At 37.5% G+C, this 13,030-nt stretch overlaps 1 protein-coding gene across 1 annotated transcript; it reads left to right on the top strand.

Moving 5' to 3' along the window:
* The first annotated feature begins 6,372 nt into the window (after positions 1–6,372).
* On the top strand, positions 6,373–6,894 carry LOC118439113. The gene is made up of 2 exons (XM_035860145.1): positions 6,373–6,481; positions 6,543–6,894. The coding sequence occupies exons 1-2, from the start codon at positions 6,434–6,436 to the stop codon at positions 6,801–6,803; spliced, it is 309 nt and encodes a 102-aa protein (XP_035716038.1). The 5' UTR covers positions 6,373–6,433; the 3' UTR covers positions 6,804–6,894.
* Positions 6,895–13,030: the final 6,136 nt, after the last annotated feature.

Raw genomic sequence — 13,030 nt, 5'->3', positions numbered from 1 at the left:
TGTCCGGCACAAGGTTGTTCCTCGAGATGCGACAGGTTTTCCCCTTTCCAACAGCACATCGTTCATTGACGGAATCCCATTTTTGGTCACGATCCACGTCACAAGAACATCTTCCCTTGGCACAGGTCAGGAGGGAGGTCGAGTTGCACACGTTTCTCGTCCGGTTATGGCTTAAGAAACTGTGACATGTGGCATTGTGTGTGAGAACTGTCCACAAGGAATAGTCACCACAAATGTCTAAGGTCATAAGTTCAAAATAAAATGGCCACTTACCCTTCAAACAAGTCGGATAATTACCACGCGTACTTCCTGATCCCACAAGACTGTCTGCAGGGGTCGGGTACGTCTCATTGCACTGACACCAGGTAAAATTTTGTAGTTCTGGATTAGGAATTTGGACGCAGTTTGCATCGCTGGGACACCGCAAGCTGTCATTCTTTGTTTGACACACCGACCCGATGCGCAATCGACATAGCGAGGTGGTATGATCGTAATAGGTTTCCGTCTGGTTCGGGCATGCGCAGTGGCCAGAAGCGCATCTCAGCCGGGATGTAGCATCACAGTCAGCATCTTTTGTGCAAATTTCACCAAATCCATAAACGAGACATAACGTGAACAGTGAACGCACCCGCAAAGATAGATGGGACAACATAGCGGGGAGCTGAAAGGGGATGGGAGTTAACATTTTCCACCCAGACCAGACCACTTCTCCCCACGGCGGGTTTCATTTTAAAAAAAACTTACGCACATTTCTGTCTCTCATTTTTGCAAACATTAATTACTGCATAAAATAAGTTTTTTTTAGTGCAAAATAAACAAATAACTGTTGATCTGTTTTGTGGAGACGGACGGACTCATTGATCACTCATTAATTTAATTTACTTAAATTTAATTAGTTTAAATTTAATTTAAACTAATTCAAGTAACTCTTATTTCAATTTGAATTAAGTTTCAAAAATAAAAATTTTCTAGTGCTAAAATAAATAAATAAGTAACTGTTGATCTTTTTGTTGAGACGGACGGACTCATTGATCACTCATTAATTTATTGATTTAATCATCAACCAGCTAAAGGTAAGCATGTCCAATTAAATAAAAAATGAGAAAATTTGCAAAAAAAAATTGAAAAAAAATCATTTATTATAAATTATGTTGATGTATGTAATTTGTGTAAAAATTTTTGCTATTTGTGATTTCTAAAATGATCCACGCCAATTTTTTTTAAAGGGGTCGTCCACAAATGACGTTCCAAAAAAAATGTTACTTATATAATCTGTAATTTTTTCTTTATTTAAACTCTTTTTTGAAACCGATACGTGTAAATTTTTATGGGTTGAATTTTTATCCCTAAAATTTCTTACACATGGTCACGTAAACTTAAAAAATCTACTAATAAGTCAATCGTAATTGCTTCATACCAATACAATAAAAATGTGATATTCATATTGCCCCGCCAATTTGTAGAAGTTGTTTGGGGCAATATGATATAACCGTTAAAATCTTCTCTAACTTTAAGTTAGAGAAGATTAACTATGAAAATCATATGAAAACCATATTTTTCATACATCGTTATAACAATTTTTACAGGCTTTAAACTTTTCCTGTGCTTATTCTCATACGCGATGTCGCATTACTGTGCTTTCCCCGGCTGCAATAACATCCGCGAGCATAAGACACACAGATTTTTTTCCTTTCCGCCAACTGAAGATCGGTAAGCAACTCGCTTAAGCAACTTTTCTTCTTTAAATTTCGAGTTTTCATGTTTTCTCTGTTATTGAACTCTTCTTTCAGACGAAGCAATTGGTGTCAAATTTTGGGTATCGGTACGTCTCCGGCCAATATAGCTTTGGTTAAGAAAAGGCGGATTTGCAGTCTACACTTTAAGCCATCTGACATTCTTCCAACTGGAAAGTTGTCTGATTCTGCTGTTCCCTCCTTAAATTCCTGCTCTACTACTCGCGCACTTGGGAATATTACAAACAGTGTTGCTCAGGTGTCTCCCAGTCAGCACCCATCTGTTATCGGTATGACTATTGCTTGTCGCTAATTGTTATGGAATATTTATAGATTATTATTTTTTTATATAGAATACTCACATTCGATTACACAAAAGCTTGATGGGAAAGATGCCGAAATTCGCCGACTAAAACAAGAGCTACTCAAATTGTCCTCAAGGAACAAGAAATTATCAGAACAGCTGAATAAATCGACCTCCATGCCTATTTCTGAAGACAAGGTAAAGGAATTCTTCGCCTCTTCTCCCTCTCTGGGAATGTTCATGGCCATGCAGTTTAGAAGATATGGAAAAAAAGCCAAACAGACTTATTCCTCCGCTGAACAGGCATTGGCCATTACTATACTTCATTCTTGTAAATCAAATGGCTATAGGTATGTAACATAATACTGAAATTTATCTACTTATACCGTGCTAAAATCTTATTATTACAGGACTCTGCAAAATCTTGGTCTACGTTTACCCGCCTTAAGGACAATCTCCAGATGGCTGTCTCGGTTCCCCATGGGGGTTGGTCGGAATCCTCAAGTGGTAATGTGCCTTCAACAGAAACTGTCTACCATGAATACATTTGAAAGAGACTGCATCCTGTCGTTTGACGAAACCAAGATAACCAGTGGCCTCCAGTATTGCAAGTCGTCAGACTCCTTTGTCGGTTATGAAGATCTTGGACTTGGCCATGTCTTGATGAAGGAAGCAACACAAGCGTTTGTTGTATCAGTAAGAGGAGTAACAACAGGATGGAAGTTCCCTTTGGCATACTATTTCGTTAACAAAACGACGTCTGCTCCTGACATGAAACGGATCATATTCGAATGCATGAAAGATGTCAAGGAGTCTGGAGGTAATGTTGTTGCTATAGTGTGCGATCAAGGTGCTACGAACAGAGGACTGGCAAATCTCCTTAACATAACTGTGGATCATCCTCTCTTCGAATTTGACGGTCAGCAAGTTGTTTTTCTTTACGATATCTGTCATCTGATAAAATGCCGGGCCGGGCTCGGGAAAAAATGGATTCAACACGATCGACAAACCCGATGGATGTGTTGGACCATCAATTACTATCAGTCATATAAACAATTTCATGGAACGAGACCAGAATTCTGCATTTCCATCAGCACCACGATTGAGAAAACGGCACATAGAGCCCAATCACAAAGAGAAGATGAAGGTAAAACTCGCAGCTCAGCTACTTAGCAATTCGGTCTACGCTGTAATGAAAACCATGATTGACTTGCACCAATTACCTAAAGATCATGAACCAACAGCGAATTTCTGCAAGATGGCCAATGATTTGTTTGATCTATTCAATATTTCTCAGAAGGACGACGCAAATCCTCTAAAATGTGGTTCGAAGATCTTTACAAACCTCTACCGATTCAATGACTTCTACGACTGGGTGAACACGCTGAAATATTGTGGATCATACACGCCAACCGTAAAAGGCCTCAAGATTACAATCAAAGGTATGATTAATCTAGTCGAAACTCTTCAATCCAAACAATACAAATGGATTTGTACTCGACGTTTCCAATCAGATGGATCTGAGCACATATTTTCACTAGTCAAAATGAAATCTGGTGGAAATCCAACTGCGATTCGCTTCAAATATGCGTTTAAATCCATGTTTGTTAGTACTTTGTTAAGGAATCCTCTCGGCTCAAATGTTGAGGTAGAAGAGGATGACTACGTAGCTGTCAACGAAGAACGACTTGATTTTCTTCTTATGTTGTCTCGCCAAAAGAAGACAACTCCAGTAGTAGAAGAAGATTCTGATTCTGAGTTTGAGTCTGGTGGGGAAGATTCTAATGATGACGACAGGATAAACTTTGAGTTGAACCAGTTATGCGCCGATTTAAAAGAACTAGAGGGGACAAGCACTAGCGAATGTGTGGCTATCTATGGAGCTGGATGGGCAGTTAAGAAAATTCTGAGCCGGGTAGATTGCCAGACTTGTCATGAGATGTTAGAATTTCACACAGACAGAGACGAACCAGGATTAGATAAGGACGAAACATTAATGCATAATAAATCTTTTGAAGAAGCGGACCCTTTCCTTAGGAGAAGTCCCTTATCTTATGGTCACCTGTTGAAATCGGAAGTTAAAAATGTCTTCCATGAAATTAATCAACATTTCGGACAAAGTTTCTATACATCTTTGAATCTAGTCGGAACTAATTTCAGTGTTCAGGAATTTGGTGAGGAAGTTGAAAGAAATACCACTTGTCAACGCTTTTTTGGAGGCAAATGCTAATGTGAATTGTCAAAAACACCGCAGACAGATTTTGGAGTTATTTTTACGTGCCCGTGTCTTCGTTTATTTCAACCAAAGGAGCGACGAAATGAATCGCATGAACGCAGTGATCAATAGTGATAATTTTTTTCACATTAATTAATTTTGGATAACTTATTTTATATATTAACTTATATTTTTTTAATAACGTGCTTAAAGGATAAATACCTAATAGGCTAATTTATTTTAATTGAGACTGAATTTGTTGAATGTCTAAAACCGTTAATTTATTAAATTTGTTGATCTCCTGCTGTTATTTGTATAAATTTTTATTTTGATATTTTGATATGAAATAAAAAATTGTTAAAATATGAACAAAATGATCTTTGTGAACATTTTTTCGGCTTTTTGGCGTAAAATTAAAATTTTTGTGATAAAAAAATTTGCAAAATAAATTCAAAGCATTAGAAAAATGACTGCAAAATTATTTCAACTAATTTATGAATTTAATGCCAAAACTTGCCAAATTTCGCCGACGTCACTTTTGAACATCCCTTCATTCATTTTCCTGCCACCATCACTATCGCTCACTACCACTATGCTATCATCAGCTGTTCTATGCATCACTCACTCACCACCACCACCACCACCACTGGTCTGCATTTTTCCATGAAAAGTGGAAGACAAAGAGAAATGCGTTGAAAAATGGGCGGTGACGATCGCGATTTTTGCCCATAGTCGACGCCCCTTTTTATAACATTACTCAAATACGGTTGTCATTTCTATATGGTCCCCGTGGCAGGGACGCCACCTATCGGTCTTCCTATGACCAAATCCTTTTAAGCAGGACCGCCCATCTGGAGAGAGACGTTGGCCAGGGAGGCAGTCGCACCTTCTGCGTCGCCCACAATATCCGGTCTCGCATTGGGTTACGTCGTTGCATTGTGACCCGAGTGTGGTGACGCAGGTATGGGGAGTTTGGCTGTAAGTGCTATTCGTTAGGCTGCACTGGCAAGTTCCACCTCGGCAGGTGAGACCTAGCCAGTCCTTGCAAGGGTTGGGATTGAAGTTGTAAGAGGGGTTTTCTGGGCGACAGGATTCCCCATGGTTTCGATAGGCAAGTATTCCATCGGGTGCGTAAAGCTGGAGTAAGAGAAGAGATAATTTTATTAGATTGATAAAGGTCATGGCTTGTGTTTAGTGGCCACGATTGAGGAAAAGTATTTGATGTACTGATTTGCTTCTGCTCTAAAAATGATGGGTTTTTATTGAATTTTTTACTTGTATAATTATTTGTTGGCCAAGGCTGTAATATTCTTGGTAGTGCGAGAAATAATAAAATATTAAAATGAGTACAGGTGCAAAAAATAATTTATTGTATATTTCCATATGAATGACAAACCCCATGACGAAATAAATTTAAATAATTGTTGTTGTAATTTAAATTAATCTTTGTAGGATTTGATGGCTTTCCATGAAGCACATTAAAAGTTAGCTGCACAAGATTCACGCGTACTACTCATATATCGGCATGCTAAATATCTTCTATAGTTTGCTAAGCCAAATTTGCTCATACTCTATATACCATATTCTTTTATTATCGTACGTGTACAAAATATTTATTGTAAAATGCCGGATTCATGTGATATTGCAATATGTCTTTATTACATAAAGTGCAATTGACTAATTCTTGCCGAGGTTTCTCATGAATTCACATGATGCAAAAACTTATGCTTTCTTCACACGAGGATTTATTTAAGCAAATTTGAATGTCCTACAAACATCTGATCAAATCTATTGTGCTGAAGCTCATGAAATAATAAATCATGAGACTTGTATATGAATTTAATTATATAATCGTATAATTAGGTTAATACCTAATTATATAATTGTGCAATTATTAATTCAGATGTGTAATAATTGTTGCAGCTGCATCAAGAATTAATTACTAATACATAATTGCACACGGAGTATTTTCAGCAATTCAATCTCATAAATTTGTAATTCACATGACCAACAAGTGGTCCTCTTGTTCTCAGTATTTGCGTCACAGATGAATCTTTTCTTCAGGAGTGTATAAAATCGGAACGATATTGCTACATTTTTATCAAAAAACGAAGATCAGTCCCTGGTTTAACTTTCTATCGCAAATTCGAAATTTCGTTGTTGGATACCCCGGAAAGAAAAATGAAGTTATCCCAGCAGTCTCTGATTTTCGTGTTTGTCGTCTTACTGGTAATTATACCTGATAATCTTTTTCGTTAAATCGGGTAATAAAAACATTACTTAATTTCAGGCGGATGCTCTAGGGCAGGGTGGACTTGTTGGAGACGAGTTGTCGAATGACATACTGGAAGAAGATGATGATGCAAATGACGAGCTGGAGATGCACCCCGCTGTGATGAACGGTACGAATGTCCGATATTACAGCTGCTCTTTCTGTGGGGGATATACGCCTATGCATTGTAGGTCCAGGTGTAAAAGCATCGGATATAAATGCTATGCCTGTGAAGAATGTGACTGTAACTGCCACTTTAGCTGTTTTTCTATAGGATAAAATTCTTTGCCTAGATTTTGATTCTGGAAGAAAATATAAATGTTACAGTTTATGTAGGCGACTTGATAAATAAAGACAATTTTAAATCGAACTTTTATTGTCATTAAACTTTACTACTGATGGAATGTTTCATATTTTAGAATAAAAAAGTGTTCAGTTCAGATCTCAGTTTTCTAGCGGGATTGTGAATTTCTCGTAAGTTATTCGTAAATCCGGTGCAGTGGAATTATGATAACGCAATAGAATATTTAGCAGACAGATATTTCCATAACCCAATTCAATTGACTGAAAAAAATTATATTTTTAAAATTCTACTATAATAAATAAATAAACAGGATATCTTAGATGAGATTTAGAGTATGTATGGCAGAAGTATATATATATTAGAGCGTAAATACATTTTGTTGACCCTCGCCCGACAAATGCCCTTCAGAAACAAGCTACAAGCTCATGGAACATAATTTGGTCATGGATATTTTAGAGAAAAGTATAACCATATTTTATTGAAAGTATAGCCTTCCGAGACAAAAGGTATTCGATTTTGGGTCAATTTCTTAAGAAATTTTGTTACCCAGTCTCCATGAAATGAAGACCTTCTACAAATGAAAACATTCACTTACAGTGGCATGGTTGGTAGTACTGAACGACAACCTTGTACATTAAATGTGGATTTGGCGTATATGAATGCATAATATATATGTAAGTAACCATAGTGGAGCTTTATGTATACTAGATTCAATATAAATAGGTGAAAAACACCAACCGGGATTCAGTCAGTGTGCAGTCGTTAAAATTGTGCTCATCCTACATATCACAAACAACTTGAGTGTTTAATTAATTGTTAGCAATTTAATCTGTCTGCATCGCTTGCTACGTATTTGGTAAGAATTTTATTAAATTATGGGCCCATGGAAAAGTAAAGTAATTACAATTTTCTTTAATAATATTTAAGAAGGTCTTGAAAATGAATCCGGGTGGACATTTTACCCATAGTTTGGCTATGAAACTGCCAGAGGTCCGAGTTTGACATACTTATATGAAAACAGTAGTTATATGTACATAAACTTTATCAATTAATATAAAATTTTAAAATTTTAAATTTTCCTCTACTTTTAACGCAGATTCTTGCTAACATCATGATTTACCTCCCCACTAAGGACTTATTCACTTGCACCGTTGTAAATTTAGTATGGGAAAAAGAAGCAAGAAACCGTCTTCGATCTCGTACTGTCTCAAATATCGAATTAAAATCTCCAATGGAAATTTTACGCCCATATTACAACGAACAAATCTGCCTGTCTTGGGGTTTCCATGGATATAGTAAAGAATTGCTCCGCCGACTCGAAGACTTCGCGGTGGCAAATCGAAATAAAGTGCGACACTTAACAATCCCATTTTTCATCGATGGGGGAAATTACTCCAACCAATTTTTCAAAATTCTCAAAATTTTCGGGGACAAATTAACGTCGCTTCGATTGCAACTATTTCTACAGTACGTTTTCCAAGATAACACATTGCTGCCAGAAGTAGAAAACCTGTCTTCATTCTTGACAAATTTTACTAACAAAGATTTAGTCTTCCCTTCCATTACAAATTTCGAATTTGATTCACCCAACCTGCCATCCGCTAGTGTAATCCTGGCTAAACTGGCCCCAATATTTCCCAACGTGACAATGTTGCAATGTCAAGAGGACACGATTTGTGGTAATATTTTCAACCTTCAAAATTACGTTTCTCAATTTCCCAAACTGAAATCCTTTTCCTTCACTAACCGGGCCAGTACATTACCACCACAAATTCAACAAGATTGGTCCCAGATAAATTTGACCCGCTTAGAATTTTATACATCCCGCGATAATTCCCTGGGTGCCATATTGTTGCAAACAGTTGCTCCTACCTTGGAAAAAGTTGCCATCACGCTTACTGGCACAAGAAGTCGTCTATGGGTCCCAATTCTCCCGAGACTGCGGGTTTTGAAAATTACTCGGTATGATGGGAAAAGTTGCAAAGTTGGGCATGAAGTTCGGCTCCAGTTTGAAACTGAAGATGACGCCACTGGAGTGAAGATTGATTACGAAAAGCAATTTCCAGTCTTAGAGCAGCTAATTGTCAGACGAAGTAATTTGCGAGGAAGCGAGCCTGATCTGCAGTTCTGTTTCGATTCTACGGCTCAGTTTTTATATTCTTCGTTCACCCCGTTCACGGATAAGGTCGCTGTGTGCCGAACACTTCGAAAATTGGACATTCCACTCCCTCCAGGGAAACACTTCAGGTTAAGACACGAAAACGATGGGGTGCATCAATCTTGCCCAAACATTTGCAATTGTTGGAACTGGGAGGAGTCGACCAAGTTTCTGAATCGTCTTGGTGAAAGTTTTCCTAACGTGAAGTATCACTATTTAGAGGAGCGGAGGCTAGGTTTCGGTCAAGAAATGGGTGATCATGCCTCTAGACTGCTCAGGCACTTGGCTACTAAAATAGACAGACAATGATTTTTTGAAAGATTAGACATGTCATTTTATTTATCTATACCATTCATTTTTCAAATGAATACCAGGAGTTGATTAAGTTAAAGATAAAATTCACAACAACTCCGCAAAAATTAAAATTCTCCCAACTTTCTCGCTATAGCATTGAAGGATTCAACGTTTAAATTTGCAAAAAAATGAGGCATAACGAAAATTTAACAACAGGCCTATTTATTTGGAAAATTTTTCTCCAATTTGGGTATAAAAGCGTCACGTATAATTAGTGACCGTGTAATTAAATTATGGCAAAATTGTAATTTATTAATTTTTCTAATAAAAAGTTCTAGTTGGTACATATTTACAGCTTGAGAATTATATTTTATATATCTCATCAGTATAAGCAAGCCACATACAGTCTGTTTCATAATGATTGCCAATTTTGAATTTTTGTCATAAAAGATTGATTAGTTGCAGAAACTTTCTTATTTTTTGCCAAGTTATTCTCCAAACTATAGCCAACTTATGCATAAAAGATAATGTTCCTGTTTGCCTCCATTAAATTTTAAATGCGAATTAATTAAAAAACACTGTTTCATATTGATAGCACATTTTTTAATTTCTTTATTTTTCATGAATAAAACAAAAAAATGAATATGCCAAACATATGTCAGTATTCTGTTGAACCACCCTGATTAGCAATTACTTTAAAGATTCCGGTTGGACATCGAGTCCAAAAGCTTATTGAGGCTGACTTTCTCCTATGTAGCAAGATTTAGTCTTTCAGCTGTTGAACGTTGGAAAACTGTCCATCAGTCTCTCATCAATCCATCAGATCCGTCTAGGTTCCACTTTTTCTCGTCACTAAAGACTAAAGAATTCCATTCCTTAGGCCTGGTCATGTGATCTTTAGCCCACGCCAATCGAGGAAGCTTGAGGTGATCTGTGAGTGGATGTTTCCCTTTCATCCTGTCGTATGGAATGTGAGGAGATATCTTTACAGCCCTCCAAATTGTTGACTTCGATACTTCCAGGTCCAAGGATGACTATATTTGCAGGAGGGACATGCTATTGTTACTTGTCCCGCCTAAAATCCGCCTTTGATCGCGTGGTTAAAGTTTTGGTTTGCGACCTGGCGACTTGCTAGATCCGTAATTTTTTTCAGAATTGATGAAATTCGTCATAACTTTATGTGACCGGCCAATTTTTCTCGCAATTTCCGGAAATTTTTTTTTCGGACGCTTTTAGACCGGCAATTTGTCCCTTCTCAAACTCGTCGAGTCTTTTTTTCCTTCCCATGCCCCAAAAATGCGAAATATTTGTAGATTATGGTGCAAAATTTCATAAGATACATTAAAAATGTGCTATCAATATGAAACTGTGTTTTTTTTGGTAAATTCGCCTTTAAAATTTAATGGAGGCAAACAGGAACATTATCTTGTATACATAAGTTGGCTATAGTTTGGAGAATAAGTTGGCAAAAAATAAGAAAGTTTCTGCAACTAATCAATCTTTTATGACAAAAATTCAAAATTGGCTATCATTATGAAACGGACTGTATTATGTTCCAGTATGCATAATTGCAAGATTACACGGAATTAGTATTAAACGTAGCCAATAAGTAAGTCATTAAGACAAACATCCTGTATTCGAAGTAGTTTAGGATATATGGCATCGCTCGAACTAAATATAGTGTACGATTTGTTTTACAAAACTAACACTTTTCCAAAAAGTAAACTCTTCTCACATAGGAAAATAGGCATTTTGTGGTTAAAAAATCAGGGATTTCAAGTTGCGCTTTGAAATGAGAGTTCTCATAATTTGTTCACTTTTAGTAACTTCGATATCGCCTAGAATTTTCAACAAATCTACCGTATTGGCTAACTATATACATAAAATACCTGCCAGATACGAAATAAATTTCCGAACCTGTTTCCCTCAAAGAGTTTTAACTGCATACTTAAAGCTTAATCCTGACCATGTCGTCACAATTCAAACTTATAAATCTGACAAATGTGACGAACCCATGGACTCCTACCTTAACGAAAGGGAAGCCTTATATTTCCGACATTCCAGAAAATTTTCACCAAATTTAAGTATTTATACTAGTGGGCCCTCATATTTTGCAAAATTTGCACTACCTCATTACAAAAACAGGATATGGGACCCACTCGCAAAATCCAGTACTATTTTATGTCGCAATGAGAGTTGATGTGCAAAATATTATGAATTCTCTAAGAAAGCTGAACACAATCCCTGAACCAAGATTTACATGTGCCCTTGTATTATTAGAAGTAAAGGAGGAAATGAAACAAATTATTACCGTATCTTCAAGCTTAGTTTGCTATACTTGTAATGAAAAGGAAAGATTTTTCAATGTTGAAATTAATTTGGTGCAGCAACCTTCAGCCATACTAGATCGACATGCCTTATTACATTCCAATGGCCATGAGGGACTTGGCTACATCTACCAGATAGTTGCACCCGTCCTGACACAGGAAGAGATTAAAACCAACCCTAGGCTAGCACAATGCGCCAAGTATTTGAGTGTGGAGCCGCGCTGCAGAAATGTATTTGCCGTTGTGCTGCAAATGCTGATGGAGAAAATCAATATTTCAGCTGTCATACGTACGTATGGGGTCCAGGAAAAAATTTGGGCGTCTACTTATATATCTTATTTTAAATTTTTTATTAATTGCCAGCTCTCGACACATGCTCCCCATATGAGGATTCACCCTGGGCTGCCCTCTACTTGTGCTGGGAAGTCGTAGGCAAGGCCGCCTTGGATGACATCAGTGATTACGACGACGTCCTAGTCTCCTGTGGTAGTCAGATGACGATGCATTCGCTATACTGCGTCGGACATGAGAGCTTCACTGCCCCATCATGGACCTGGTTTGTGACACCGTTAGACTGGAAAATCTGGTTTCTGTTGACAATTAGCTTAGTTTTACTAGGACTTGTCCGCACCTCAACGAAAGTGAGTTTCGATGTGTTGTTATTTCTTGTGCATGTCCCTCTCGTAAATCCAAAGGGTTTCGGCGTTCTCCTCTTTCCAGGCCTTGTTTTTATGACCTTCCTATCATATCATTACGAATGCTTTTTGACTACACAGCTAACGGCGCCTTTAAATATTCTGATATACCAGACCACAAAGCAACTGGAGCTAGCCGGTTTTAAGATGATAATTAAAAAGAAAGAAGATTTTGAAGTGTATGAACTATTAGCCGGGGATACGTATTCTGCGATGATGGGGAAGCACATGACCCTGAACGATCTGAATTATGACCTCGATTTAGATTATCTGGAAACTATGCTGAAATTTTCATGGTTACATAGAATTGCAAAATCCCAAAGCTACGTCCCAATTCAGGAAGGCTTACGAAATAAGTTGGGGAAGTCTGAGGTAAAAATTAGGACTGCTACGGAATCCTGTTTCGTGACGGAGAAAGTGTTTTTTGGGTTTTCATATAAATTGATGGTGTATGGAAGTTTGGCAGTTTCTAGAGATCTTGACCGTATTTTAGTTAGGTCTGAGGAGTACGGGATAACGTCCAGGTGGACGGATATGGAATTTACTGATTTTGTGAGACGGTTACATAAGGAGAGCGATGGTGAAGGGTGGGAGGACGTAACGGAGCTCAAGTTGAAGGAATCAATTGGGCTAGTTTTTGTATTACTTGCGGTTTTGCTTTCGGGGGCGGGATTAGTGTATTTAGTGGAAGACTACAAAAGGGTTATCCTGGTTTTAAAAGATATCTG

This window comes from Folsomia candida, unplaced genomic scaffold (genome assembly GCF_002217175.1).
Source record: "Folsomia candida strain VU population unplaced genomic scaffold, ASM221717v1 Fcan01_Sc030, whole genome shotgun sequence".
NCBI lineage: Eukaryota > Metazoa > Arthropoda > Collembola > Entomobryomorpha > Isotomidae > Folsomia > Folsomia candida.
The sequence above is the reverse complement of the archived record's forward strand: the minus strand, read 5'-3'. Positions and strand labels throughout refer to the sequence as shown.

Bases quoted from the DNA above. Each gene is read 5' to 3' on its own strand.
- LOC118439113 (XM_035860145.1), top strand. From the start codon at position 6,434: ATGAAGTTATCCCAGCAGTCTCTGATTTTCGTGTTTGTCGTCTTACTG. The intron at 6,482-6,542 runs GTAATTATACCT...ACTTAATTTCAG, and splicing joins TCGTGTTTGTCGTCTTACTG to GCGGATGCTCTAGGGCAGGG.